This window comes from Crotalus tigris, unplaced genomic scaffold, assembly GCF_016545835.1.
Source record: "Crotalus tigris isolate CLP2741 ecotype Arizona unplaced genomic scaffold, ASM1654583v1 scf7180000024434.1680833, whole genome shotgun sequence".
In the NCBI taxonomy this organism is placed as follows: Eukaryota; Metazoa; Chordata; class Lepidosauria; order Squamata; family Viperidae; genus Crotalus; species Crotalus tigris.
This window is the reverse complement of record NW_024100602.1, coordinates 424,074-451,564: the sequence shown is the minus strand read 5'-3', so window position 1 is coordinate 451,564 and position 27,491 is coordinate 424,074. Positions and strand designations below refer to the sequence as shown.

Here is a 27,491-nt window from a genome sequence, read left to right as displayed (position 1 = left end):
TTACAATGGTCAGTGAAATCCTGCATCCCAGAGGATTCCTGACTTTGATTTGAGTGTCTGTTACCCCTGAAGGAGCTCAATTTTTATGACTGAGTTTGTTATCTCCTGAAATATTGGCACTTCCTGTGAGTTCCTGCAGACGTGATGGCCCCTGATTATTACTCCAATTCTGTCCTCAATGGGCTCATTATCTGAACTGACTACAACTACTAGCTGAAGACAAGTGATCAGCAAATAGCAACCCAACATAGTGACCTGGGATGGGGTAGGCTGAAGGAACAGGAGAATTTTTAAAACCAAGTTATAACCCCTTCACTGAATGTTCCTGCCTTGTTCCTTAACAGGCCACCTTACCTCCTGTCTTTGGGTGCTATGTGTGTTCCTTTTCTGAACTTCAGGCATGCTATATGCTTTGAATATTCAGTGTCCATAGTGCTTCCACTTCAATTGCCTGCATTCTCTCCTATACCTCTCGTGCTGGTACTTCCAAAACATGTCTTTTCACTGATGCTAGGATGTCTTCTATTCTCGGAAACCATAGAACATGCCTTATGCTCTATTTCTTTCAGGGCACTAGAAAAGAATATAGAGCCACAGAATGGAATTGCTCCTTAGTTTGGGACAGTAGCATGAATACTACTGAAGACTATAATTTCTTCCTAATTTGGAAGTCTGCACCCCATTGACTCTGGCAACTCCAAAAGATTTCAGTACAATTCTGGGATCGTGGAGAGCATTAAAGATATTCTGAGGCTTTAAAGGTGCATTGTGGGTAGAGAGGTGGGATAATGGTTTACTTAGTTGCTTAATTTAGTCCAGCCCAAGAAGCATATTTCAAGTATGTATGTAAATATCTACTATAGCTCTTACCATCTAGACTTCATCCTGCCTCTACCCCTGAGTTGGTACACAAAGTCACAAGAAAGAACATTTTCTCAAGGCTAATCAGAGTGTTTGTCCCTACAGCTCTTAACTTATTTCCCAACACTGGTATTTTGCAACATCATCTTATCACTTGTATGCACAAGTTGTTCCTTGTGGCATGTTTTCTCATCCTGTATATAGCTGTTTGGGTCCTACAAATATTTAAGAAACTCTAGGTATTGGTGCTTCAGTGCCACTTCTCTGAGTCCCTTGGTGCCATTCTGTGAAATAAGATTGATCAAGAGAAGATGACGCCAGGTTGTCCAATGAATCAGTATTCAAATCATGGATGATGTTTCTCACTACCTCCAACAACAAACAATAGATCCTTAAATACTTCCAGTTTCTCACAGACTACACATCTGTCTCTGTGTATGGTAAGCATATGCACGCTGAAAGCCTGAAAGAATAAAATTGTACACATGTCTAAAGAGGGGGGAGTCTTGAGTTGAGTGCACATTAGGGCATTATTATTCACTGAATGCCTGGCCTGAGAAACTTTGCTGCAACTCATTGTCATTACTCAGGGGGCATGGTGGGGCATCTGCTGAAAGCCCTGGTGCTAATAAAGATACATTGCCAAACGTGCCATAGCAGGCATCAATCCCTTGTCCGGTGCTTCCGTAGGAAAGTTCTTGCTGCGTCAATAACTGCTTTCCACTGTTTCTATCCATTGCTCCTCTTGTGGCTCTCTCCCTTCCTTGACCTGATGAACCTGCTTCCCACATTCCTAGTAAAGTCTGAGCCGCACCGACTATGACTTGCTGTCATTGCTGTTGGCCACTCTAGGCACGGCACTTATGGATTATACTGTAGAATGATGATTAAGCCAGGCCTATAGCATCTGCTAAAAGTTGGGGGAGAGAACCAAAAAAGTAGGGAGAAGCTTATGCGGACCTTTAAAAAAAAACATATTACAGGATGGGACAGAAAGATGCCACATTAACTTTCATACTTATAACTACTCATGGGGCACAAGAGTGAAGGAGACATAACAGATTGGAAGAGGCAATAAGTAAACAGCAATGGGGCACCTTACAGAGATTGTGATAACAGAAGTTATAGAAGATATGGCTATAGGATTCCCAGATAAAACAGGGTCGCTTCAGCAGCACCATGTTAAAGGTTCACTAACAACAGGAGACAGCCTTGTTTATTAGTATTCTCACCACCTTGATTTCAGAATTGGATTTTCCTGAAAGCGAGAAAAGAATTGGAGATTGACCAAAACTTGTTCTGTGGGATTGGAACAGCAGAGGCTGTGGCAGATGCATAGAAATTAGGCCAGACGTACCCAGATGCCTTGAGCAACTGCTCCTCATGCTATATGTTGGTTATCATTTTTGCCACACGAATCTGGTCATTACTCAACCCAAAATGTCTCTACATGGCAATTTCTAACAATAAATGGCAAGTGAGAATATATTTGTGTTTTGTTCTTTTTATCCATCACTTTTAGTAACAGTGTATTAGTTCCCACTTCTATGGCTAGTTGTTTCATGCATAATCATTCTGAGTCATAGTTTCAGGTGTATGCATGACTAACTACTTAAATAGTCTAGGTAATATACAGGACTATGTAAATAATAATAATGATGATGATGACAACAACAACAGTAACAACAACAACAACAATAATAATAATACTGACTACTGGAAAGACCAAACTGGCCTACAAGAAAGACCAAATGAAGAACAGAATAGAGCAGTGGTTCTCAACCTTTCTAATGCCGCGACCCCATAATACAGTTCCCCATGTTGTGGTGACCCCCAACCACTTATACATCACCGGGTTCCAGGGGCGTGGCCAAAGAAAAGGGGGAAAAATGGCGGACAGCCTTGTTTGGTGACCCCCGTGAAATGGTCGTTCGACCCCAAATGGGGTCCCGACCCACAGGTTGAGAACCACTGGAATAGAGGCATGGGAAGACAAAGCACTACATGGCCAATATGTTAAAAAAATAGCTGGGAAAGCAGATAATAACAAGACCTGGCAACGGCTAAGAGCAGGAAAATTGAAGAAAGAGACCGAGGGACTAATTCTGGCTGCACAAGACCAAGCCTTAAGGACAAATGCATATAAAGTCAAAATTGAGAAGACAGCAACAGACAGTAAGTGCCGCCTATGCAAAGAAGCTGAAGAAGCAGTGGACCACCTGGTAAGCTGTTGCAAGAAGATTGCACAGACTGACTACAAGCAGCGGCATGACAAAGTAGCAACAATGGTGCATTGGAAGATCTACAAAAAATATCATTTGCCTGTAAGCAAAAACTAGAGAAAGTCATAGAAAATGATAAAATTAAACTGCTCTGGAACTTCAGAATTCAAACAGACAAGCACCTGCAACATAACACCCCAGACTTAACAATTGTCGATAAGAAAGACAAAAAAGTCTGGATAGTGGACGTGGCAGTGCCTGGAGACAGCAGAATAGAAGAGAAAGAACTGGAGAAGATAACAAAATACAAAGACCTACAAATAGAAATAGAAAGACTGTGGCAAAAGCAAGCAAGGGTAGTACCAATAGTGATAGGCTCCTTGGGTGCAATCCCAAAACAACTGGGAGCACCACTTGAACACCATTGGCATTGACAAATTCGCTATTAGTCAATTGCAAAAGGCAGCCTTATTAGGAACTGCTTCCATCCTGCGACGATATCTGTAATACCATCAAACATCCACATCTGCCTATCCCAGGTCCTGGGTAAGGACTCGATAGGTAGACAAAATGCCAAATCCAGTCTGAACATCTGGCTGACTGTGCGATGATCCATAATAATAATAATAAAGTTGGAAGGGACCTTGGAGGTCTTCTAGTCCAACCCCCTGTTCAGGCAGGAAACCCTATACCATTTCAGACAAATAGTTGTCCAATCTCTTCTTAAAAACTTCCAGTGTTGGAGCATTCACAACTTCTGGAGGCAGATTGTTCCACTGACTAATTGTTCCAAATATCAAGAAATTTCGAGCTTGTTTCTCTCCTTGATTAGTTTCCATCTGTTGCTTCTTGTCTTGCCTTCAGATGCTTTGGAGAATAGCTTGACTACCTCTTCTTTGTGGCAGCCCCTGAGATATTGGAACACTGCTATCATGTAACCCTTAGTCCTTCTGTTCAACAAAATGCTTCTTAAAACTTAATCAGCCAATATTCTCTTAACTTGCAATCCAAATTGCCTGTGATTTTATGTAGCTAACCAGGTCATCATCCCAGGAAGGAAAAGCATCTTCCACATGAAAATTGTCTCAACAATGTGACTTGTGCATACACAAAAGTTGCAACCTATCTCAGGAGTACACATTTCTATTTATGTGAATCTCATTTCAGATTAATCTAAAAATTATAAATTAGTTTAGATTACACTTAGTATTTTTTTTCAGAGGCAATCAGAACCTCAGGGGAAAAAAATCTGCTAATCTATTCTGCCCTCCAATATTTGCAACTCCTGCTTTATCCTTCCATCCTCTCAGCTTCTCTCAATTTTCTTCCTTCAGTTTTCTTGAAGCTGTGGGGTAAACAAAAAAAAAGTGAAGGTATGTTTTTCTGCTGTCTCCTCCTCCTCTTACATTTGGTGACAATTTGTTGGGCCATGAAAATTAGGAAGGAGGTACGTTAATCAGTGGAGTGGATTGTACATATTTCATTTAATATCACAAGGCATGAGCATTATGGATTACTTGTATGGGACACTTCTGAAGGAATTTAAGCTGCTTCCTTTCACCACCACCCCAGCTCAAAGAAATGAATAGTGGTAAACCTGGTAGCATTGACTATGGAGAGTGCATTCATGGAGTTGTTACCTTCTAGTCTCTATAACACACATGAAAAATGGGGTTCACTAATGAGACATAGATTATACCAAAATAGAAACAATCTGAAGATAAGTTTAAACATTCCGGTAAAAACAAACAAAAATAGATGTCTGTGATTATAGATCCCTATGATCTCTTTAGATCAGGGGTAGGCAACCCAAAACACTTAAAGAGCCACTTGGACCCGTTTCCCACCAAAAACAAAACACTGGGAGCCGCAAAACCATTTTGATATCTAAAATGAAGATAACACTGCATATATCCTTTTTTACCTTTATTATAGGTGTGTGTGTGTTTGTGTGTGTGTGTTTGTGTGTGTATGTATGTGTGTGTGTGTATATATATATATATGTATATGTATGTATGTATATATATATATATATACACACACACACACATACACACACAGGTAAAAAAAAGGATATATGCAGTGTTATCTTCATTTTAGATGTCAAAAGGGTCTCTCTCTCTCTCTGTCTCTCTCCCTCCCTCCCTCTCTATCTGCCCTTGGTCTGCCTGCTACTCCTCTTCCCCCGCTCTCTTTCTTTCTCTCTCTCTCTCTTTCCTCTCTCTCTCTCTCTCTCCCTCTCTCTCTCCCTCTCTCTCTTTCTCTCTCTCTCTTTCTCCCCCCCCTCCTATCTGCTGCTCACCTGACAAGCTTCAAGCTGTTGTCCAACAAGATAAGAGGTAGACAACCTCATCTCTTTTATGACTCATGGACTTCAACTCCCAGAATTCCTGAGTCAGTCTAGCTGGGCTAGCTAGCTCTCTCCTGCCCTTCCTGCTTCCTGCAGAGACGCAGCAAAGGGAGGAGCTCCGCCCAGTAAGCTTTTCAGCTCCTCGGAAAACACTGTGAGTCCACTCTCTTTTTTACACACACACACACACACACACACACACACACACACAGAGAGAGAGAGAGAGAGAGAGAGAGAGAGAGAGAGAGAGAGAGAGAGAAGCAGGGAAGCACAATTCCTCTCTCTGTCTCTGTCTCTCTCTGCAAAGGCAGACGAGGCTGGGAGCCGCAGGGGAAGGCTCAAAGAGCCGCATGCGGCTCCGGAGCCGCAGGTTGCCGACCTGTGCTTTAGATTCATAATTGTGTAAACAGCACTCCCAAATATTCAAGTGATAAAAGAACTATAACTAGAATGGAATAAACAGTCTATCTTCCCTTAAACACTCAAAGCAGAGGGATAACTGGTTTTAGATTATGTCGTGCCCCTGCATACAGGGTCTTCCACCCACCCTCTTGATATGTATGTGTGCGTTTGTGTGTGTTTATGAAATTTCTCTAATTTTATACAGTGTATATCCTGTGTAGTGATTTCATTTACATTAACTACTAGGACACATCAGTTTCATCCCTTGGGGATTCATCAAACATAGATAGGTAGATGATATTTCAAGAAGTTCAGACCACAATGTTATATCATGTTACATTATGTGATGCCCAAAGCTTCATCTGCATATACTGTATATGGTCAACTGAAGGTCAGTGAATTCTATTCCTGATACAGAGTTTGAATTCCATAGAATAACAACTTGCTTCCTATGTCTGATGAATCCCAGAAAAGGTAAATCTAGCGGGTGGTGTTTCCTGATGGTCAATATAACGGATAATCAGAATTACAGTAGACAATAGGCAGGATTTCTGCAGTCTGCTGTAAGGGGCCTAGGATAGAGTTCCTTCATAATCACGCGTTGTTGTACTTTCAATGGGAAAATATGTACCTCAGAAACCAAGAAGAAATCTAATTAATATTTTTAGTAGCATGGAATGAAGGAGAACTTCTCTTTTCAAACAGCCTTGGTACCGTAGCAGGAAGAACACCAGACTTCTTATGATGGAAATTGCCCAGCAACATCCTTGGGAGCTTAATTTGTTTTTCAAGCAGATTTGAAGCCTCATCAGTAATGCCTGTAGTGTTGCAGAACTCTGGCTTTACTTCAGACAGAGGCAAGTGGAGAACCTTCTTAATTAGCTAAAAGAACGTCTAAAGGAATCTTTGGTTTTGTTTTCAGATTCAATATTTAGTGCCATCTGCTAAGGAAAGTTATTTTGATATTTAAAGAATGCCAGGGCACATTTAGAAGTTGGAAGAAAATAGACAACATCTGCATGATTATCCCTTGCAGAGAAAGGGAAGGAATGGATGGGGCTTGGAGTTTGAGACTCATTACACCCGGACGAAAGCAAGATGGATGTCAAACAAATAAATACTGTTGCTGGAATGCTGGCAGGAGACCCAACATGAATTTAAGAGTTAACCTGAATTTACCACTTTCCTAACTGATGTATTGAAGTCTTATCCACCCATCCATGAATCACAGAAAACTCCATCAACCTGAAATTTGCTGCCCCCATTTTGAATTTCCATCATATATTTATAGTGTCCTTTCAGTGAAGCAGTCGATGTGATGTGCCGATGCCTGGAAGATGTGAGGGTCTGGATGGGGGTGAAAAGGCTTAGACTCAACCCTAACAAGACCGAGTGGCTCTGGGTCCTGCCCCCCAAGGGTCATCGTGATGGTCCATCATTAGTCCTGGGGGGGGGTAAATTTACCTCCCTCAGTGCAGGCACGCAACTTGGTGTCCTCCTGGACTCACAGCTAAATTTGGAACAACATCTATCGGCTGTGGCCAGGGGGACCGTTGCCCAGGTTTGCCTGGTGCACCAGTTGCGGCCTTATTTGGACCGGGAGGCTCTACTTACGGTTACTCATGCCCTTGTCACCTCAAGACTGGATTACTGTAATGCGCTCTACATGGGGCTACCCTTGAAGAGCGTTCAGAGGCTGCAGTTGATTTAGAATGCAGCCGCGAGAGCGATTGTGGGTGCACCAAGGTACACCCACGTGTCACCTATCCTCCGTGAGCTGCACTGGCTTCCTGTAAGTCTCCAGACGCAATTCAAGGTGTTGGTTATCACCTTTAAAGCCCTTCATGGCTTAGGACCAGGTTACTTACAGGACCGCATACTGCCGCATAGTTCCCAGAGACCGGTGAGGTCCCACAGATTGGGCCTCCTTCAGGTCCTGTCGGCCAGACAATGTCGGCTGGCGGGCCCTCGGGGAAGGGCCTTTTCTGTGGTGGCTCCGACATGGTGGAATCAACTTCCCCCCAAGATTCGAACTACTCCCACCTTGCCGGCCTTCAAGAAAGCCATTAAAACTCTCCTGTTCCGGTAGGCCTGGGGTTGATGTCCCCGGGGGGGCTGGGATACGATTGGGACATGCTGTATGAATACACTTATTTTTATTGTTATATTTATTGTTTTAATTTTGTACGCTGCCCTGAGTCCCTAGGGATTGGGCGGCATATAAATTTTATTAATAAATAAATAAATAGTCTCTGTTCTGACTCAATCCTGAATGGTGCAGTTCTAATTATGTGAATACAATTGATTGTCTCTTTTGTCTTGTTCCTGCTGCACTGATGGTATGATTCACAACTGGGGTCACATATTAGATCTGGTTTTTGTCTCAGGACAGCAGCAACGTGAATTAGAGTTTGGGGTGTTGTCATCAGTCCTTGTCACAGATTTATTTACTTCCAGTTAGTCTTGGAGTTTTTGAGGGCTGCTCCCTGCCACTGCAGGGCTAAAGGACCTATTTGAACATTCCACCGTAGGTGACTGATGGAGTCTGGGCCATGCCTAGGAGGCCCTTTGCACAATTATACCTTATACAACAGTTGCACCCATTCCTAGATTGGGAGGCACTGCTTTTGATCACAAATGTCTTAGTCACTCCTCAGCTGGATTATTGCAATATGCTGTATATGGGGCTGCTTTTGAACAGTATTCAGAAGCTTCAATTGATCCAGAATGCAACAGCACAGGAAGTACTCAATTTCCCAAAGCACTCTCATATACCATTGTGGCTTCAGGAGCTGCTGGATCTCTCAGTGGGTTTCCAAGCACAATGTGTTGGTTGTCTCCTTTAAAGCCTTACATGGCCCATCCTGCAAGATACCTATCCCTGTAAATCAAGCAAAGTAGGCATGGTCTGAGTCCCGTTAGTGAAGCAATGCTTCATGGCTGCTCCTTGGAAGCATTGCCTTCTCTGTCGTGGCATTTGTCTTGTGGAACAGGCTTCATTTTGAGGTACGGGTGGTCCTACACCTGCTGGCCTTCCTCAGTGCTGCAAAGATCTGTCTATTCCTGCAGGACCTGCGGTCAGGGTGTTAATGGACCTTTGATGTGGTTGCAGATCTCTCTGCTTTATTTTGTGAGATGTTTTAATGGCCTCAACTGCTCTTGCTATTTCATTTTTATGCCATTTTTTACCGTTATGGATTGTGATTGTTGTTTTTATTTGTTTGCTGCCCAGAGTGCTTTGCTAGTTGGACAGCCATGTACATATCTTAAATAAATAAAATAAATAAATGTCACCTGCTGATAGCAGTATAGCATTCCAGAGTGGGTCACCTCTAAACTTCTTCCCATGGTTCTCCTCTTTCACCTCATTCTTTACTTTCATATCTTAGCTAATAAAGTTAAAACCAAAAACAAATCAAAGTCATGAAAGGAGTAGGGTCACAAGGAGCACTTTTCTTTAGGATTTCCTTCCCCTTCTTTCCTTTATGTTGTTGTTGTTAATTGCGAAGTCGTGTCCGACCCATCGCGACCCCATGGACAACATTCCTCCAGGCCTTCCTGTCCTCTACCATCTTCTGGAGTCCATTTAAGTTCACGCCTACTGCTTCAGTGACTTCATCCAGCCAACTCATTCTCTGTTGTCCCCTTCTTCTATTGCCTTTCTTTATGTAGGTAACAAATAATGAATTCCAGATTCTTCCAGGTACTGTTCAGGAGGGAAGGGTCAGCAATACCATTTCAGTGTTATGTTATTTCAACTTGCTATATCATTTCAGGCTGTTCACTGATACACATTTCAAGCTTCAGCAGGTAGTATTTCCCCTGCTTTATGCTGGGTCTCATGCTTCAGAAAAAGGGGCAGGAAAGGCTGACCAGGGATGGAGAGAAGGGATGTGCCCACTTCAACCCGAAAGAGCCATCCTGTCTCTTTGTTCCCTCTGTTTCACTTCCAATTTAATGGCTGGAGGAGACCATCAGATTTTGTACTTCTTGCATCTCATCTTGTAACATCATTTAGTTTTGACACCAGTGTATCTAGGTATTACATCATAAGCCTTTCCCATCATTGGCTGGGTATCAAATTATGGCAATGTTACACAGACATAGCAGCAACTCTGGTTTAAGGAGCTGGGGGACCCAATGCAACACCAGATTTATCTCCAAGCCCTAGATTAATATGGATTGATAAAATTATATATTCAAAATGAAATGCTCACAGACTATTGAAGTAAAAATTAAAGATGTACCTAGTAGAACCCTATTGGATTTTTTAAAATCCTGCTTTGCTGACCCAAAATTGGCTAAACCTTAGCTGAACCTGGGTAAACTTGGCTGCCCCCAATTTCTTTTTTAAACAATCTTTATTAAAAGTTATACAGCTAAAAGTATATAAGAAAAAAAGAAAAGAGAAAAGGAGAAAAGAAAAGGTGCAGAAAAAAATACAAAGAAAAAAGAATAGTTAGTAAAGCTATTTCTATTCTTCTTTATTGTACAGCAGTTAGAGACAAATTCATTATCCCTCTTACCTCTTTAACGTAACAATGATCCCTTCAGCCCCTCCTTCAATCTTTTTTCAATCATCAAATCCAGAAATCACCACTTAACTTTTTTTCATTTTCAGGAAAAAGTCTATAAAATGTTTCCAGATTTTTATAAAAACTACTTATTGTTTTGTCCTTGACCAAACAGATGTCTTGTCATCTCTGTTAGTTTTATCATCTTCATAATCCTCCATTGTGGGCAAATATTTTTCTTTGTGGATATATTTTCTAATATTGATTAGAAACATCTTTATACATTTTAGATAATTTCTCTGATGTAATATCATATACAACGGTAACTCATTTTGTAAAAAACAGTCCTTTAAATGGTAACACAATGTGACTTTCAGTTTCTTTATCCACATTATCTCCCATTGCCTTCTATATATTGTAATCAAAATTCTTAGTCCATTTCAACATGCAATCTTTAACTTATTCCTCTTCTTTCAACTCTCAACAAATATTTATACATTTTTGCAATCACATGCTCATCATTTGTACACAATTCATTTTCAAATTCCATGTTATGTTATTCAGTCCCCATTACCTTTTTGTCTTTATTAAATCTTTCTCATAACTGTGCATATTAAAACCACTGAAAATTAAATCTCTGCAATTAATCGTTCTCTTGACTTCATTTTAATCTGTCCCTATTTTAATATGATCTTGATATGTTAACAATTTCTCTATCTTGATATGTTAACAATTTCTGTTTGCCTGATGTTTCTTTTCTATAAAATACTTTTTGCACTGACATCAGTAAAGGTATTTTGGGACACAACTTGGGTTTATATTTATTTCATATTTTAGTATGGCACTTCTTACATGATGATTTTGAAATCCACATTAAATTTATCATACCATGTTAATATGTCAAAATTGAACACTAGGGGGAACTAAAGTCCACGCGAAAAAGAAAACAATAACTCCTTTATGCTTGTGATTTACAAAATGACACAAAATACCATAACATATAAAATATTAAAAGAGACCTTCAAAGAACGGGGCCAGAAATTAGTAGCAATTATATCAACAATATCATTAACAAAATCTGGTTCCGTGGATAGGCTGTATCTAAATATGTTAATGAAGGAATGACAGATGTGAAATAAATCTGAGGCAGAAACAGTGGAATCAGAAATAGTGAATAAAAAAAATGTGGATTACAAAATAGATAAGGCATTCAAAGTGAAAATACAAATTTTAGGAAAGCGGTGGGCTACAAGATAGAGAAATGCTGGGAGAACCACCCCGATACAGACTTTTTACCAATACAAAAAAGTTGGTTAAGGCTTTGAAAATCAAAGGGAAAAGACAAAAAGACAAACCAAGTCAAACACCTGGATAATGACTTTCCACTGGATTTAAGAAGAAGTCTGTTAAAGCCTTGAAGAAGATGGGAAAAAGAAAGACAACATTTAAATGAATTAAAAAGAAAAGACTGTTAGAAGTAAAAGAAAGGAAAATTTGGCTTGTTTGATGAAGGCTAAAATAAGACACCTTTTTATAAAGCTCTGGTAAAGTGGGAAAAGAGGAAGCAGTATACAGACGTGTCAGGGGATGGGGGAGCCCCTGCGCCACATGTCAGTTGGGGAGGTGGTGCAATGCAGGCCGGGGCCTGTACTAGACCTCCGAAGGCATCTCTCACCCCTGAGGCATCCCGTGCTCTGCTTAACAACCTGCATGGTCACTTAACCTGCAGAGCAGGGATTGGGTTCATTAAGCAAGGTAATCACATGGGCATCTAGCTTAACCATCACCATTATTTGCAACCATAATGGACAGGCTCCATTACAATTGTAAGTCTAGGACTACCTGTATTATCTCTTCATTGTCTTGAGAAAAAGCCACTTTGATCTTCATGTATAAACTCTTGCAAGATACTTTTCATCCTTTCAGCTAAAATCACACTAAATGTTTTATAACACTGTTTAATTTCATCTTTGGTATTGGTTAGTAAATTTTTGGCAAAGTGAAATCTGGATCTTCTTTAGCAATTAATGCCTTATTTATGTCTGTCCAACTTTCTGGTATCCTTCATTATCCAGAATGAAATTAATCATATTTGAAGTGATTGTAACAGTTTATCTTGAAAATATTTATATTAGGGCAGGGCTTTTCAACCAGTGGTACGGGTACCACTGTGGTACATTGGCACCTGGCAGGTGGTACGCGACCATCCTAGAAAAGTGGTAGCGGAGGAGGGGAATGAGCTGAACCGGTGGCAGCACAGCACAAGCCTGAGCAAGAGATGGCTGGAGCTGCAGGGCTCAGTGGAAGTGCCAGGATCAGCGCCAGGCTCCAGCTGGAGCTCAGCGCTGAGCCTGGTGCTTCTCCTGAGCCCTGAAGAAGCAACAAACAGCTGGAAAGCAGCACTGATCCTGGTGCTTCTGCTGAGCCCAGAAGAAGCGCAGATCAGCTGGAATATTGCAGCATCTCCAGGGTCTTGTGATTTACATTCAGATGCTTGGCAACTCATATTTATGATGGTCATAGTGTCCCAGGGTTATGTGAAATGACCAAAACCTGCTGCAACCATCCAGCAGATGGGGGGAATAAAAACCAAACACCCCACCCCCACCCCCACTGCCAATCCTCAACAGAAATGCTCACAACAGTGAAAACCTCGGACAGGAGGAAGAGCGCGGCTGGGCTGGCAGGCAGGTGTCTTGCTCGGCTGTGGTTTGGAGGGCACTTTTTTCAGTGCCATTGTAACTTCAAACAGTCACTAAGCGAACTGTTGTAAGTCGAGGACCATCTGTACTTTATCACTTTTCCCCCTTTTTTTTGGTCATCAAATTTTTGACACCTTGCTAGTGGTACTCCTAAAAGTGGTACAATGGGTGAAAAGGTTGAAAAGCCCTGATCTTTGGTAATTTTTTTTTCAAAATATTCATTTTTGCTGGGGAAATTTCTTCTTCTTTACAAAGCTTTGTGTAATACTGCTGAAATGTTCTTGGTACATTTGCATTATCTGTTACCATAACATTCTCATTTTATAAATTTAATATTATTTTCTTCACACTTTCTTTTCCCAGTTTACAGGCTAATCATTTCCCCAGTTCATTTGCTAACTCAACATTCTTCTTCTTTGTGAAATTCATTTTTATTTGCATTTCTCTGATTGTTAACATAAGAAGCTGGTGTTGTAAAAGTTAGATTTTCTGTAAGATATTTTTCCCTTCCTGAAGACCTCTTTATTTCCTCCTCTTCCATTTTTATCTCCATCTGCCATCAATTCCCATTAGCGGCAGCCTGACTGAGCTCTTGCCTAACAGGGAGCTGCATCAGCTAAAGGGAGACTGGCCCACTTAAAAGGAGAAGGTTGTTTTCTTAGGTTTGGAGCAACAGAGGCAGGCATCTATACAACATGCTCTTATTATTGTTTCTTTCCGTAGCTCACTTAGCTTAGAGCGCCACCACATTTCTGAGCCTCAATGAAGCCGAATATGCTGGGATTACCCCTTAAACTAGTCCTGCATAACTGAAAAAAAGTTGTTGCTGGGGTATCTTTTTAAAGGCCTTTAGATTCTGTTGCATGGCAAGAGTGATGCCGAGTGAAGACCTAATTGAACTGCACTCATTACAAGTTGCCTAGCAACCAGGTGGATTTAAAGAAGCATCTTTTTGACCTAGGGTTTTCTAGGTGCACAAAGTGTACACATATAGAGTGCACTTTTGCTTTGGATCAGTTTTGCTACCCCTCCAGAGAACTGTTAAACTGACCTTTTGTTTTAAGTCTATGGCTCCTATTTCCTCTTGAATCAAGTATAATGAGCCAAATTCTTACACTCACTTGATTCAGCTTGAATGTTTATTCAGGCAGTCTACTACTGGTAGTAACTTCCCTCTGCGACTATCATGAGAAAATTTCAAGCTTTTTAATGAAAGTCTGGAATCTGGGCCCAGCACATAAAGCAGACAGGAGTTGTCCCCACGAGTACAGGATCCGTTCCTCCAGATTTTGAGCAGAAAGTCTCTGAAGAACCCCTGGGCTACAGGAGCGAAAGCATCACTAGGTAGAGAATCAAAAGGAGTTATAATTGAGTGGACTTTCATGTTGGAAGGAATAGATGTCAATCAGATGAGTGGAAGATTACATTTTCTGGGATTTCAAAAGAATCTAGTGTTGGAAATAGTATCTACAAATTGTAAGTGCCTGAGCTGGGCTTGCTAGCATTTTGTTTTTTTATCTTATGATAATATTTTAGACTTAACTGATGAGTATTGCAATCTCCTTTAGTTTTTTTTGGGGGGGGGAACACTTCCAGTTTGCAATTATTGCTCTGTTCTTTGGTTGCTGCTGATTGCATAAGAGAAAGTTATAATCTAGCAGCCCTCATTAAACTCTTTAGATAAGATAGCAGGGAATTATGGGAGTAGTGTGTTTTTGAAACTGTAGGGAAAGGAACCCCATCTAACATCAATTTTTAGGCAATTGAGTATGATATAATCAAAACCTTTCTGATACATCCTTCAACATTTCACACTGATGGAATTAGATGAATAGATGAAATGGATACCTTGGACAAGCATAAGATTACAAATGACCCTGTCATTTTGTAAACACAGTACAATATTTAATGCTCCCAACTACTCTAAGATATTAATTAAAGCTATAAGATTATGTAATATCACTGAAAAAAATATTAGCACTATAAGCTTGCATGGATCTCAGTTGAGAATTAATCACTTATCCCAGTTAGTTCAAAATCAGCTTCACGCTGATTTTATGTGATGACTGACACCAGATTAAATCCTTGCCTTAAATATGTGTGATAACCACTAAATTTTTGACCTCATGACACTTCCTGCATCCTGATACCATACATCAGTGGTGGCGAACCTATGGCATGTGTGCCAGAGGTGGCACTCCCAGCTCTCTCTGTGGGCACACGCGCCGCCTCTGCCAGCAGCTTGCGCAGGTCCATTAGGCCACCACCACTGCCCGGAGCGGCAACCCCACCCAGAACAAAAGAGACAAAACGGCCAGTTAGCAAGCTCAAGTGGAGTGGTAGAGCACGCCCACATCCAGCATGCCAAAGGCCACCTCGAGCAGGGAAAGCCAGATCCCCATCGGCGCCATGGTCCTCCAGTACCAGCTAGGATTGCGTGCTCTCCCACATCTATGCTGGGCCTCCTGCCCACCGCCCCACCCACCAGAGATCCCCTGGATCTCCCCCAACCCTGCCCAGCCCTCATAGACGTCCCCCCATGAGCAACATCAAGGTGGCCATGCCCACCCTAGCCACACCCACCCAGTCTTCCATGACAACTACAGCCACGCCCTCATGCCCCCCCTGAGGGCACCATAATGCAGCCCTGGCATTTTGCGATAAATAAGTGAGTTTTGTGTTGTGGTTTGGCCACTGAAAGGTTCGCCATCACTGCCATACATGAAAGAGTGGTGTCTTAATTTTTCAAAGCCAGTTACAGTGTTTCAAAAACATGTTGAGTATTTTATAGTTGAGACTGTACTAATGGAAGTTAGTGCACAGGGATATTCTCCCTTGCTTCTGTTAACACAGATGTAGATACAGGTTTTTTTTGCTTCTTTAGCTACCCAATTCCATTTGGTAATGTGATGCTGGCCATTTGGAATTGGGTAGGATAGGTTCCATGACCAGTCTTTACAACTGATTCCCTCCTCTGCTTTTAGCACTGATGTTGTTATAAAGGAAGGGGATGGAGGGGATTATATAATGGCCTTCTAATCAGCAACTAGTGGTCAGATGAACCTGGAAATGCCTGGCTGGATGAAATGAAGTCTGCTGAGCAAAATGTCAGGAAATTTACAGAGACCAGAGGCCAATAGCTAATCAACGCAGGCTATTGGGCAATGCAAAGATGGGGTCAGCCTCACAGCAGCAGAATACCTAACTCTGCTGAAGCATGGAGCACTACTGGTACAGGCCAGAAACAAGCGTTCTGAAACCTTCTCCTGATATCACTTTGAATTTGTCCCAAAATACAATCTTGCAACAATGGAGTACCAGATTGCTTTTTCCTCCCAAATACCTAACATTCTTTTGCCCTGTAGAAACGCCTTAGAGATTTTCTTCTCACTCTGATAAGAAACAGGCAGTAGGTAGGGGAATTGGTAATGTAATGATAAGTACCAGAAGCTAGCCTGAGAAATTTAGAGATGGATAATTAAATTTCAGAGGTAATTACATCTTTTTAGTGTGAGGATGATCTGGGAAGTTCCCTGTTCCAATCTTTCCTTGATAATAACTTCAGCCTTTGCTCTTAGCTAAACTGCTTTCCATTCTGCCTATGCTGCAAGGCTCCTGCTCATGCTGATGGAGTTCTGAACAGACTCATTTTAGGGAACAGGAAAATATGTTCTGCAGGTTCTCATGTATGATTACACAGGAAGGATTACTTAGATAATCTTTGTGAGGATTACATCAAAGAGTGCTACAGTAATGTTTTAATAATATTCCGCTGCAGGTAGTATTTAGAATTTGAAAAATATATTCTTCTTTCCTTGTCTGGCCTATAAATTATTGCTATAAATATATCTACTTGTAAAGGAATATTTTCCTTCCTTTAGCTTATTCTTAAACAATCCATTTCTTAGTTCATTGACTTTTACTTTTCCCTAACATATAACCAAATGAACTTAAATGTGCTAGCAGATTGTATTAGAAACTGGAGCTTAACTCAGACATAAAAAGACATTCCCTACCAATTATAAATTTCAATTGGTTATGTGTGCTGCTAAAATAATTTCCTGTTTGATTATAAAATAAACATTAATTTTAAGTTGGTTTGGAGCAAAGCCATTAGCTTTTGTGTAATTCAGAATAAAATCACAGTAGCAATCAAAATAAAAAACATAAGTAAAATGTGGATCACTCTTTCTGCTTGAAAATCATGTTCCTGAAAATGATGTTGTGATATATTAAACATCACAAGGTTAGCAGAGGGGATGAGGATAGGATTTTGCCCAGCTCTTCTATAGATCTGGATTTTCTACATAAATATTCCTGCTAAGTTAATATAACTGATCTTGTATTTCCTTCATAACATTTTGTATTGCAATACTACCCCATGTCATGTGGCATTTGCAGACTGAGAAATCATAAACTCAAAAGTGATAAGTTGATATCATCTTGCTTGGTGTTCATGCCTAGAAAAATAACTCTTTGGGGGTAACAGAATTTTATTAACCCTTGTTGCATTACCAGGAAAAAAAGAAATGAAGCAGGCAATACCTGAGGGATACAAACTACCACATTCCCAATGAAGGTCATGGAATGAGTGGGCAAGCATTTACTTTGGATTCAAGTAAAAAAAAGAGAATATCTCAGTTATTCAAACTTTATGTCTGATGGTAGAGGAATGACTACCTTGAATTGAGAGAAATAATTGCCTGTACCATTTAATAATTGGGACAGTTTACCTGCCACATGAAGGGGTTATATGAGCCAATGCATGCTATGCAGTTCGGGCAGAATACAAGGCAGTATTCACTGAGAAAGCTTATGCACTGATCAGTTTTGCAGACACTGATGTCTGTTTCCAAGGAAAAACCTTGCAGGCAGTGAAAATGAAAAGTATCAGTTCATCAGTTCAGTTCAAGAACACATGGGCTGATCTCTCTCACCTGCATTTGGACAACAACCACTGGAATGTCACCTACTGTGAGCAGTAAGATTTGAGTGGCATTGTGGCATTGTGCTTGGCAGAGAAAATAATCTCCCTGGTCCTAATCATACACAAAATTAAAAGTTATGTCTAATTAGGGCTGCTTCAAGAGTTTTGCTGTCTGAGGGGAAGCACAAGATCACACTCCCTCTGATTCAAATACCAACTGCATTTATAATTGAATTTCTCTTTCACACTGGTGCTGAGGTTGTATCTTCCATTGCACAAACTCAACGAGAGGCATGGGGCAGATTCTGTATCAAGCATTATCTACTCCATTGCTTGAGGCAACTTACTCAGTCGAATGGTAGAATAGATCATGAGCTTCTTAATTATCCTCCACACCTCCTTCATTCAGACAAAATAGTATTCTAATCCTGTAAATAAATCTGTAAATAAAAATTCCTTTATATATATTTGTGTTAAGAGACATCTCAGGATGATTTAAAGGAGATTCTGGGCCACAGCTCTAATTTTTGTTTGAAAGCACTAAAGGCTATTTCCTTACTAAGCCAATGCTATTTACATACCTGATGGACATCACTGCCATCAACCTGGTAGTAATAAAAAAGTACCCATCCTATGTCTTGTTACAGATGTGCCCACGGTTATTCATCCCAATCATTAATACATGGGCAAGGAGGGGGACCAAGAAGTATTTTACAGTATTTACAAGAATGTGTAGAAAAGACCTACAATTTCTTTCTGAAATATGCTAGTGGAAATTTGGCCAGGACTGTAATTATATGCAAATAAGTTATGTGGAAAATATTTAGCAGCAAGCAGGCTTCATCTATTTGTCTCTGATCCATTTTCAAAAATCTAGACTAGTGGCAAAAAGATGGGGAATTTGTGGTCTTCTACATTTTATCATCTCTGTTAGCCAGGCTGGCATGAATTAACACTCTGGAGACATGTCTGCCACTCCTTCTGAAGGCTTTTTTTTCTCATTCTTCAGCCTGAAGCTTCAAACCATTTGTTATTCTGATTTTGTTTCTGTCCTCTAGAGGGCACTAGCTTCATAACTGTTGTTACAACTCACTAATGATATTATGCATTGGGAGGCGGAAATACTCGGTAATTATTTCTAAGCTTCTGGACTTAGTGGGCCATGTAACCTGTCTCTTTATTTTTCTTTTATGGAAGCTGGATGAAATCACATGCCAGGCATCTTACACAGCTGAGCAACACGATGTGACAGGCAAGGAATTCAGTTTCTATTTGCTGAAGCAGCATCTCAGAGCCACTGCTAAACCGGGCTAGTGGGAAACGGAAGCTATCCTCAACAATTCATTTGTTATGATTCATTTGACAATCCCTCTTTCATCAGGTATTCCTTAAACTCTTTTTAAAATTAGTAATTATTTGTACATAATTCTTTCCCTTCAGTGTTACCATGAATTTGTCTGATGTGTGTTTTTTCTTTCGTTTTAGCTAGTGCGATTTGGTGAATTTCCAATACTTTCCAATATCGCTACTAAGTTATTTTCCATTCATGAAATGCAAAAGCACAGTCTTCCCAGCATGTACTAAATTTTGGGCAGAAGCACAGACTTGTAGACATCCAATGGATCACTTAAAGGCCAAATTGTTTCAGCCTCAGAAAAAACGTAAACTTAAGCTTTTGCACAGAGCCCTGATTATTTCATTGTGGCGTTGAATGACTTTGCTAACTTGTCCCTGAGAGTTCACCTGAAAAGCAGCATTTTGTGCTTGGACTTTTATTAGCTAGGTTTAAGAGCAACTTAACCATTTGCATGCTACTTAGCCACTATCTCTTTTAAAAAATGGCGGAGCGAGATGCATTGGTTCTGCCCTAACAGGGACCCTTTCTCTCCAAATGGAGAGAATGTTAAGTTAACACTAAGATGCCAGGAGAGATAGTTATGAACTTAAAATAAGTCCCCTTTCCATTTAGTAAGGGGAGAAACTGTGCTAGATGGTCACCTGCTTCTAAGTCAGAGATGGACAACCTGAAATTTTTTGGGTGGTATGTGGCTGCCAAGCCCTTGTAACCTCTAACATTCCCTAAAATCAGCAGCAAATGTCTTTATAATGGCAACATTTTTTCCAAATTTACTTGCCAAACAAAATGTAAATACTAGCCTCTGATAGATTTAAAGTATTCATTTTATTTAACTTCCTATCTCAACAGACCAGAATGAGAAGGGATGAAAAGTCATCTCAGTAGCCTTCAGTCATATTATGTCACTGTCAAGATTTTGTGGCCCTTGACACAGCTGCCAAAAATACCTTGAACATACTGGTTGCCCATGCCAGTTCTCAGCTAACTTTTCAGCTCAACATGCAACATCCTACCTTTAAATCATTGCTGAAAGGTTCTATCCAGGCTACCATTTCTACATGCTCAAAATATATTTGGGATTTTCTAAGCTACTGTAATTCGCACTTCTCTGCAGAACATTAAGAATGTTCCTTTTAATCATGGGTAGCTTGGGTTCTTCAATGGTGTTTCTCTGTTTTAGGTCTTTCCTGTTATTAAGAAGCAGCTGGGTGATAAGACAGATTCATTGTTTATGCAATAACAGATCTTTTTAATCACATAGCAGGAATGAAGTCATTCAACTATAAGTGACAGAATAGCTGTAAAAGCACTTTTGTATCACAATTCCCTGTACTTTAGCCTTGAAACCTAAGAAAGTGCTAGCATTCCAGGAAATTGGATACCTTAAAACTGCAAATGGCTGTTTTATTATTGTTCATGCAAGTTCATCCCACAGCTCCAGAAACCTAGAAAGCTACCTAATATTAAAGTTGAGCATAGGTTCCTTCAATTCAGCATTTTTTATTCTGTCATTTAGTCAGTTCTGACTCTTCAGTAGGCAGTGGACCTCATTTTGTCAAGATTGTCTGCCCAGAATGGCACTGGTTCCTCAGAGACCTCAGGTGAGAGTTTTCTAGCCGTGCAGACTTCATTGTACATATTTAGTCATGTGAATGTTTAGGAATAAGAAATTAAAGTGAAATGGTCCATCCAGTCTTTCACAATCCGGTACATGCCATCTGTATGACCAAACTTCCAGAATTCTCAGCAATTCTGGAAAGGCAGTTGTAGTTGGTAGTAGCAATATATGCTTCTTCAGCATTGTTTCATGATCCTTTAACAAACATTCTTTACATTTTGTTGCAACAAAAACACATACAGAAAGAAAGCACCTCTAGTTCTTAGGGTGTAGCTTGCAGTGCAGGGTGAAACTAACTGGATTTTCCAACAAGGTGATGTGAGGTGTGCAAATAATGTATCACCTATTGAAGGCTGCAAGCAGAGCTGGGTTAACAGAAAATCTTCTAGAATTGCATGAAGGATATTCAAATATTTTGATCCGATTTTACATTGCTACGAAGAGAAAATTCCAAAAAGAATAAAAAAGCAGGTTAATCTGTGCTGCCCACTAGCCTATTTAGTCTACAGGAAAAATGATGTATGTAAATTCAAGAAATGAAAATATAAATGAAAACCTCCACTATAGGTAAGAGAGTTAACATAACGGTAGTCAAAAGTGACTCTTTCCAGATGTATTGAAAGCTGGTTAAAAGAGAACACCAAATACATACATCTAAAATTTGAATAATGGATTTTTTTTTTTTTTTTTTTTTTGCAGAATGGTACAACATTTGCTCAGCAAAGAATGGCATCTTCTTTGAAGTTTTGAGCTCTTCCTCTTTTCACATATCTTTTTGTTTAAGGATAGACAAACTTGTTCCTGTTAGATTCAGAAGCAAAAAAAAAAAAAGGGGGGGGGACCCCTCTCAGATATTCCCAATCCACTATTGAAACTTTCTCTCAGTTGCAACTGAGGCTTGGGACGGTAATGAGATCAGATCCCATCACCGGTCCTTTTATCCACAGCTGGTAGAAAATAAAGATCTCTTTCACGGGCCTCCATCCGCAGCTTCCTCTGCTCTTGTGGCTAGCATGTCAGATGGCAGGTTGGAGGATGGGGATCAAGGTTTCTCAACCTTGGTAACTTCAAGATGTTTGGACCTAGAATTCTCCACTGGCTTAAAGTTGGTAAGGTTGAGAAACACCGATATGGAGGCCTGTGAGAGAGCTTGGGGGAGGGGGAGGGGAAAGAGAGAATTCACATTCTGACTTCTCATTTATTCTAAGCCAGAAAAAAACTGGCATGATATGATGTTTGTCTCACTACACTATGAGATACCAGAGTCCATCTGGATTTGTGTTTTAACTTGAAGTTATATAATGTCTGGATCGCTATTAATTTCACTAATTAAATAATAATAATTTTACCCTATCGAAATAAATGACAGTCTTTTCTTTCAATAGCAATTAACTGATCATTTCAGAATTTGGGAAGGAATGTCAAGCAGAATAAAGTTTCTTTGAAGCTTGACAAGGAATTCCTAGCCATCTTGCTCACATTGGTTGACACCTATAGAACGGTTACCTCTCTGCTCTTTTTTCTTCTGACCAACATCATGTGCCTTCTGGCCTTTTTTCACCTCACCCTTTACATAGCGGTCATGGTTTCAGTGGATCTAAGTCAGGAGCAAAATTACTAAATGGAATATGCACTTGCAGACATAAAGCACAATCTATTGCAACTCTACTGGCACATGAGCTTTGTGCGTGTTACAACATAGGTCCCCTTCAAAGTGATAGTATTTACCGTGCAACAAATAGAAGACGTAGTGCTTTACAGCCCTCTCTAAGTGGTTTACAGAGTCAGCATATTGCCCCCAGCAATCTGGGTCCCCATTTTGCCAGCCTTGGAAGGGTAGAAGGTTGAGTCAACCTTGAGCCGGTTGGGATCACATTCCTGGCAGTGGGCAGAATTAGCCTGCAATATTGCATTCTAATCTCTGCGCCCCAGGGCTCCTTTGCCTCATAATCACAATATTTTATAAAAAAATGTCTTGCTCACATCTACTTTGTGCTTGCAACAATATAATACACTTTTAAAGCATGGATATGAAGAATGATTTGGCCCCCACATTTCTTAAGTTGCACAAGTGGACATAATTTGAAGGTGGAATCACAACATACAGAAATACATCATACATGTAGAGAGCATAGTTACTCCTGCTGTCTCATTTCCAATTATGTGTACACAACAGCAGTATAGTTATACCCTTCCCAATTCCCACTTCATTCACCAGAGAAGGTTTAGCCTTTCTCCCAATGTGAACCTGCTATACTGTAGATAGTTGTTTCTCTACTGCCATTGGCAGATGGGGAAAAAAAGTATCTGGAACAAGTTTGCACAGAGGCAAGACTTCAATTCCAACACACACACACACACACACACACACTTCTTGCCATTTAGCTAATGATTGTTCTCATATGTGGCCTACAAAAGTGAGTAGAACTCTATTGGCCACAATAAAAGCATTAAAGGCTGCATTTGGTCCATAAGTTGCCTGTATCTGTTTATTAGATTTATATCGTGCCTTTCTTCCAAGAGCTCAAGGCAGCATGTACCACATCGCTCCTCCAATTCTATCCCCTACTCCCAGCCTCCTGAAGTAGACTGGGCTGAGAAACTGAGACTGAACTAAAGTCACCCAGTGAACTTTCATGTTTGAAGGTAGATGGACCAAAGTCTCTCTGGTCCTAGTCCAACACCTTAACCACATACTGACACAGGACTGGGCCTGATCCACTTGCATATGGTCTGTACCTGGGAACCTTCCAAATGCATGGACTTCAATTCCAGATTTCTAAGCCAGATTTACCTTTGCTAAGAATCTTAGGATTTGTCATTAATACGTTGGGAAGGGGCTTTGGTTGGGAAGAATGTGATAAGGAAGTAAAAAAAAAGGCATCTATAGTAGTAGGAATGTTGAAAAGCAAGTGGGAAGGGTGCTGCTGCAAAAGCAACTTCAGTCAGAGATGCTACCAGGAAGGGACTTCTAGTCAGATGTGCCGGGCCCTGTAGGGCAGAATTCAGCTGGAGTGGCTGCTACATATTTTAAAGTGAAGTAAAACCAAGTAACTTATATCTATTTATGCAACTGCTCTTAGGCATTCATAAGTCTGCCATAAAGTAAACAGGGACCTAGCTTAATACTAATCTCATTTTCCGGCCTATTTTCTTCTGAATATTAGCCATTGCCTCCAATTTCACCCACATCCGAAGCACAGTTGCAAGTAGATGCCTTTTGACAATGTAGAGTTTATTGGTGGGGGGACTGTTAAAGGAGAGCAGTTCTCCAGCTGGAAGATTGTTTATTTAAATTGCAGACAAACCAAGATCTAGGTTTGTATTGGGCTGGAGAGGAGGAAAAGGAGGAGCATGAGGAAGGATAGGAAGCAATTGCGTCGTAGGCCAAACCAGCAGGCACAGAGTAATTCTATTGATTTAACCAAGCAAGCAACTACCAGCAAGAGCTACCTTCTTGGTTACAGGCAAGCTCCTAAGAAAATGGCCACCCTACAGAGGTGACAAGCATTAGTGGGGCCTCTGCCCTCTCTGTTTTCTCAGAAAACATGCAAAGGGTATATTGGTAGTGCCAGTGTCATCAGCTGGGCTGTATAATGGATGCTCCCACCTCAGTTCACGTTTCCAGTGACCACCGTGAGAAAACTGGATGAGGGGATATGGAGGGAAGGAGGAGAGGGGAGGCTAAGTCATCCATAAAAGGCTGCTTCTGTCCTTTATTGGCAAGGCTTAAAGTGCATAGGAGTAAAAGCAGAGTCCAAGGCAAAGTGAAAGGAGAGGGGCTGATAGCAAGGTTGAGCCGAGCCAGCTCCCTGAAGAAGGATATCCACCGAAAAAGGCAACTTGAGCTACACACAGAGAAAAAGAGAAAAAGAAGCAGGATAGAACACTTGTTAGTGGCACTTAGCAAGGAGATGGCCTTTAGGGGAAAGGATACAGGGCTACACAGAGAAGTCCAAAAATCCCAGCCACCATCTAGCCATGGAATGCCGGTAATATCTGGGAAGCAACCGGTAGAAGGAAAGCAAGCACCCTTGTCTCCACCTGCCATTTCTCTCTGACAAGCCACAATTAGTGAGAAGCTGCTCAGCAGTGACTAGTTTTCAGTATGTTTGATACCAAATTTTCTTAGCCTGAGAAAATTGTCTATCATTCTTCTCCTCTGCTTAACAAACGTAAGTATTACCCTCTACAATAATTTGTTATTAGTTAAGGTGAATTTAAGAGCTTGTTAGCTAATTTGCTTCCCGCTCCAAACATTCCTTCCCATCAGCTACATATCCTAACAAAGAATTTCAGAGTTTCACTGCCTGACAGTTTCGTATGAATTTCCTAGCTGGCTTCGGGAAATAGCTCGAAACGGTTCTCTCTTCCGCCCGTGTCATCACTCACCAACACAAGCAGTGCCGTCCTCATTGGGTTCAAAGCCCCGGTTACAGCGCTTGTTGCTGCGGCAACGGTACCCACCATATGTGTTGATGCAGATGGGTCTGCCTCTTGGACACACAAAAGGAAATTCTGCACACTCATCCATGTCTGAGAAGAAAGGAAGTGAGAGAGAGGAGAGGAGAGAAAGAAAGCATGGGAAACAATAAAAGATAGTCTCAGTGCCGTCTTGTCTCAGAAATCAGCCACACTGCTGGGTTTGGATACCAAAGACGTCATTCTACTTCAGGGAAACCCGGCTGTGGGAACCAAGAAATGTCATCCCAGGAGCATCTGCTGATTTTCTCTTGGCAGGTGACTCACCAACACAACGCCCGTTCTTGTGCTGAGAGAATCCTTGGCCACACTATAAGGGAGAAAGGAAAACAGGTCATCAATAGGCCATTGATTCTTAATCTCATTTTTGTCATATCTATTTTGAGGGATTTATTCTGGAATTTGTATAGTTTCAGTTTCTGCCTCAGACCATACACTATCTAATACAAGTAGTCCTCGACTTACAGCCATTTGTTTAGTGACTGTTCAAAGTTCCAATGGCACTGGAAAAAATGACTCATGACCGTTTTTCACCATTGCAGCATTGCTATGATCACATGCTCAAAATTCGGGCACTTGGCAACTGGCATGTATTTGGATAGTTGCACTGGCTTCTGACAAGCATAATGAATGCAGGAAACTAGATTCACTTAATGACTGCATGATTCGCTTAACAACTGTAGCAAAAGGTTGTAAAATGAGGCAAAACTCACTTATTTGGACAGTTGTACTGGCTTCTGACAAGCACAATGAATGCAGGAAACTAGATTCACTTAATGACTGCATGATTCGCTTAACAACTGTAGCAAAAGGTTGTAAAATGAGGCAAAACTCACTTAACTGCTTTGCTTAACAATGGGAATTTTGGGCTCAACTCTGGTCGTAAGTCGAGGACTACCTGTATACAGCTCCCAATCTTGAGGGGCATTTTTGTTATAATATCACTTCTGATCCTCTTGTACAATAAATAGTAGCAGCCGGTGCTTCCTATGTAGCAGCAGAGACTTCATATGGAAATCAGGCCACCACAGTAGATTTTCTGGATAAGAAGGTGCAGCAAGAAAAAAAAATCTGCACTGGGCAAATATCAGTCATTGCAAATTTGAATCTGTTCACTATTTATTGTGAATGTAGTTGAGAAATCACAATCCAGTATTTGCAAATGGGAAGGTTCTGGTTTTTTATTATTATGGTTGGTTGCACAGTCTGCCAGATATGTAAACTCAATTTGGCCTTTTTGTCTACATATCAAGTCCTTCCCAAATGCCTGGGATAGGCAGATGTCGTTGTTCAATAATATTAAAGGTATTGTTGCAGGATATAAGCTGTTCCAAGTAAAGTCTTTACAGATTCATACCCAATCTTTTCATTACAGAGATGGCACTTTCAAATTCTGTTTCAAATTTTAGCAGTCATTTTTTAGTAAACCCTATCATCCCATTATAGGCAACATCCAATATACAATTTAAAACAATCAAAACAAAACACATAACAACCCAGGCAAAACAGCTGTAACAGTACAAAAATCATGATAGGGTCTCCATTAACATATTGAACCTAAGAGAGTAGGTGACATCTTTAAGGGGATCCTTCTCCAGACGTCAGAGGGCAGGAACATAGAAGACATGGTTCCTTGGTTCACCATGTGACACTATTTAATTGAAGGAATCTGGACTGCACCCACTTTGTCTGAACATACCAGGCAGATGATTGGTGATGAGGCAATTCTGCAGGTAAACCAGAGTCCCGTGGCATGAAGGTAATGACCAACACCTTAAATTGCACTTGGAAGTCAACTGGTAGCAACACTGACATATGAGTGTAACAAGAAGTGCTTGCATTTCTACATTTTCCACATATACAACTATAGCTCCCAGAAGGTCTTCAAGGGCAATCCCATGTAGAGTCTATTGCAATAGTCCAGTCACAAAATGAGTAAAGCTTGAGTATCTGAGGGCCTCCTGGACAAGAAAAGGGCTCACCTGATGCACAAGATGAACGTAAGCAAAAGCCTCCTGGCCACAGCTGCCACCTGCTCTTTGAGCAGTAGCTGCAA

The 27,491-nt window shown here is 40.7% G+C and overlaps 1 protein-coding gene across 6 annotated transcripts in view; it reads right to left on the bottom strand.

Annotated features, from left to right (window-relative positions):
* LOC120302567 (cartilage acidic protein 1-like) overlaps nucleotides 1–27,491 on the bottom strand; it is a 90,558-nt gene that overhangs the window by 39,754 nt on the left and 23,313 nt on the right. For 5 of the 6 annotated variants that reach the window (XM_039331153.1, XM_039331155.1, XM_039331154.1 and 2 more), the window contains 2 exons: nucleotides 25,703–25,745; nucleotides 25,346–25,489 (listed from right to left, as the gene is read on the bottom strand). In XM_039331153.1, coding sequence (XP_039187087.1) covers nucleotides 25,346–25,489; nucleotides 25,703–25,745 — 187 coding nt within the window. Of the gene's footprint in view, nucleotides 1–21,762; nucleotides 24,802–25,345; nucleotides 25,490–25,702; nucleotides 25,746–27,491 lie in introns of those variants that run through there. The other variant, XM_039331156.1, reaches the window with a different exon arrangement.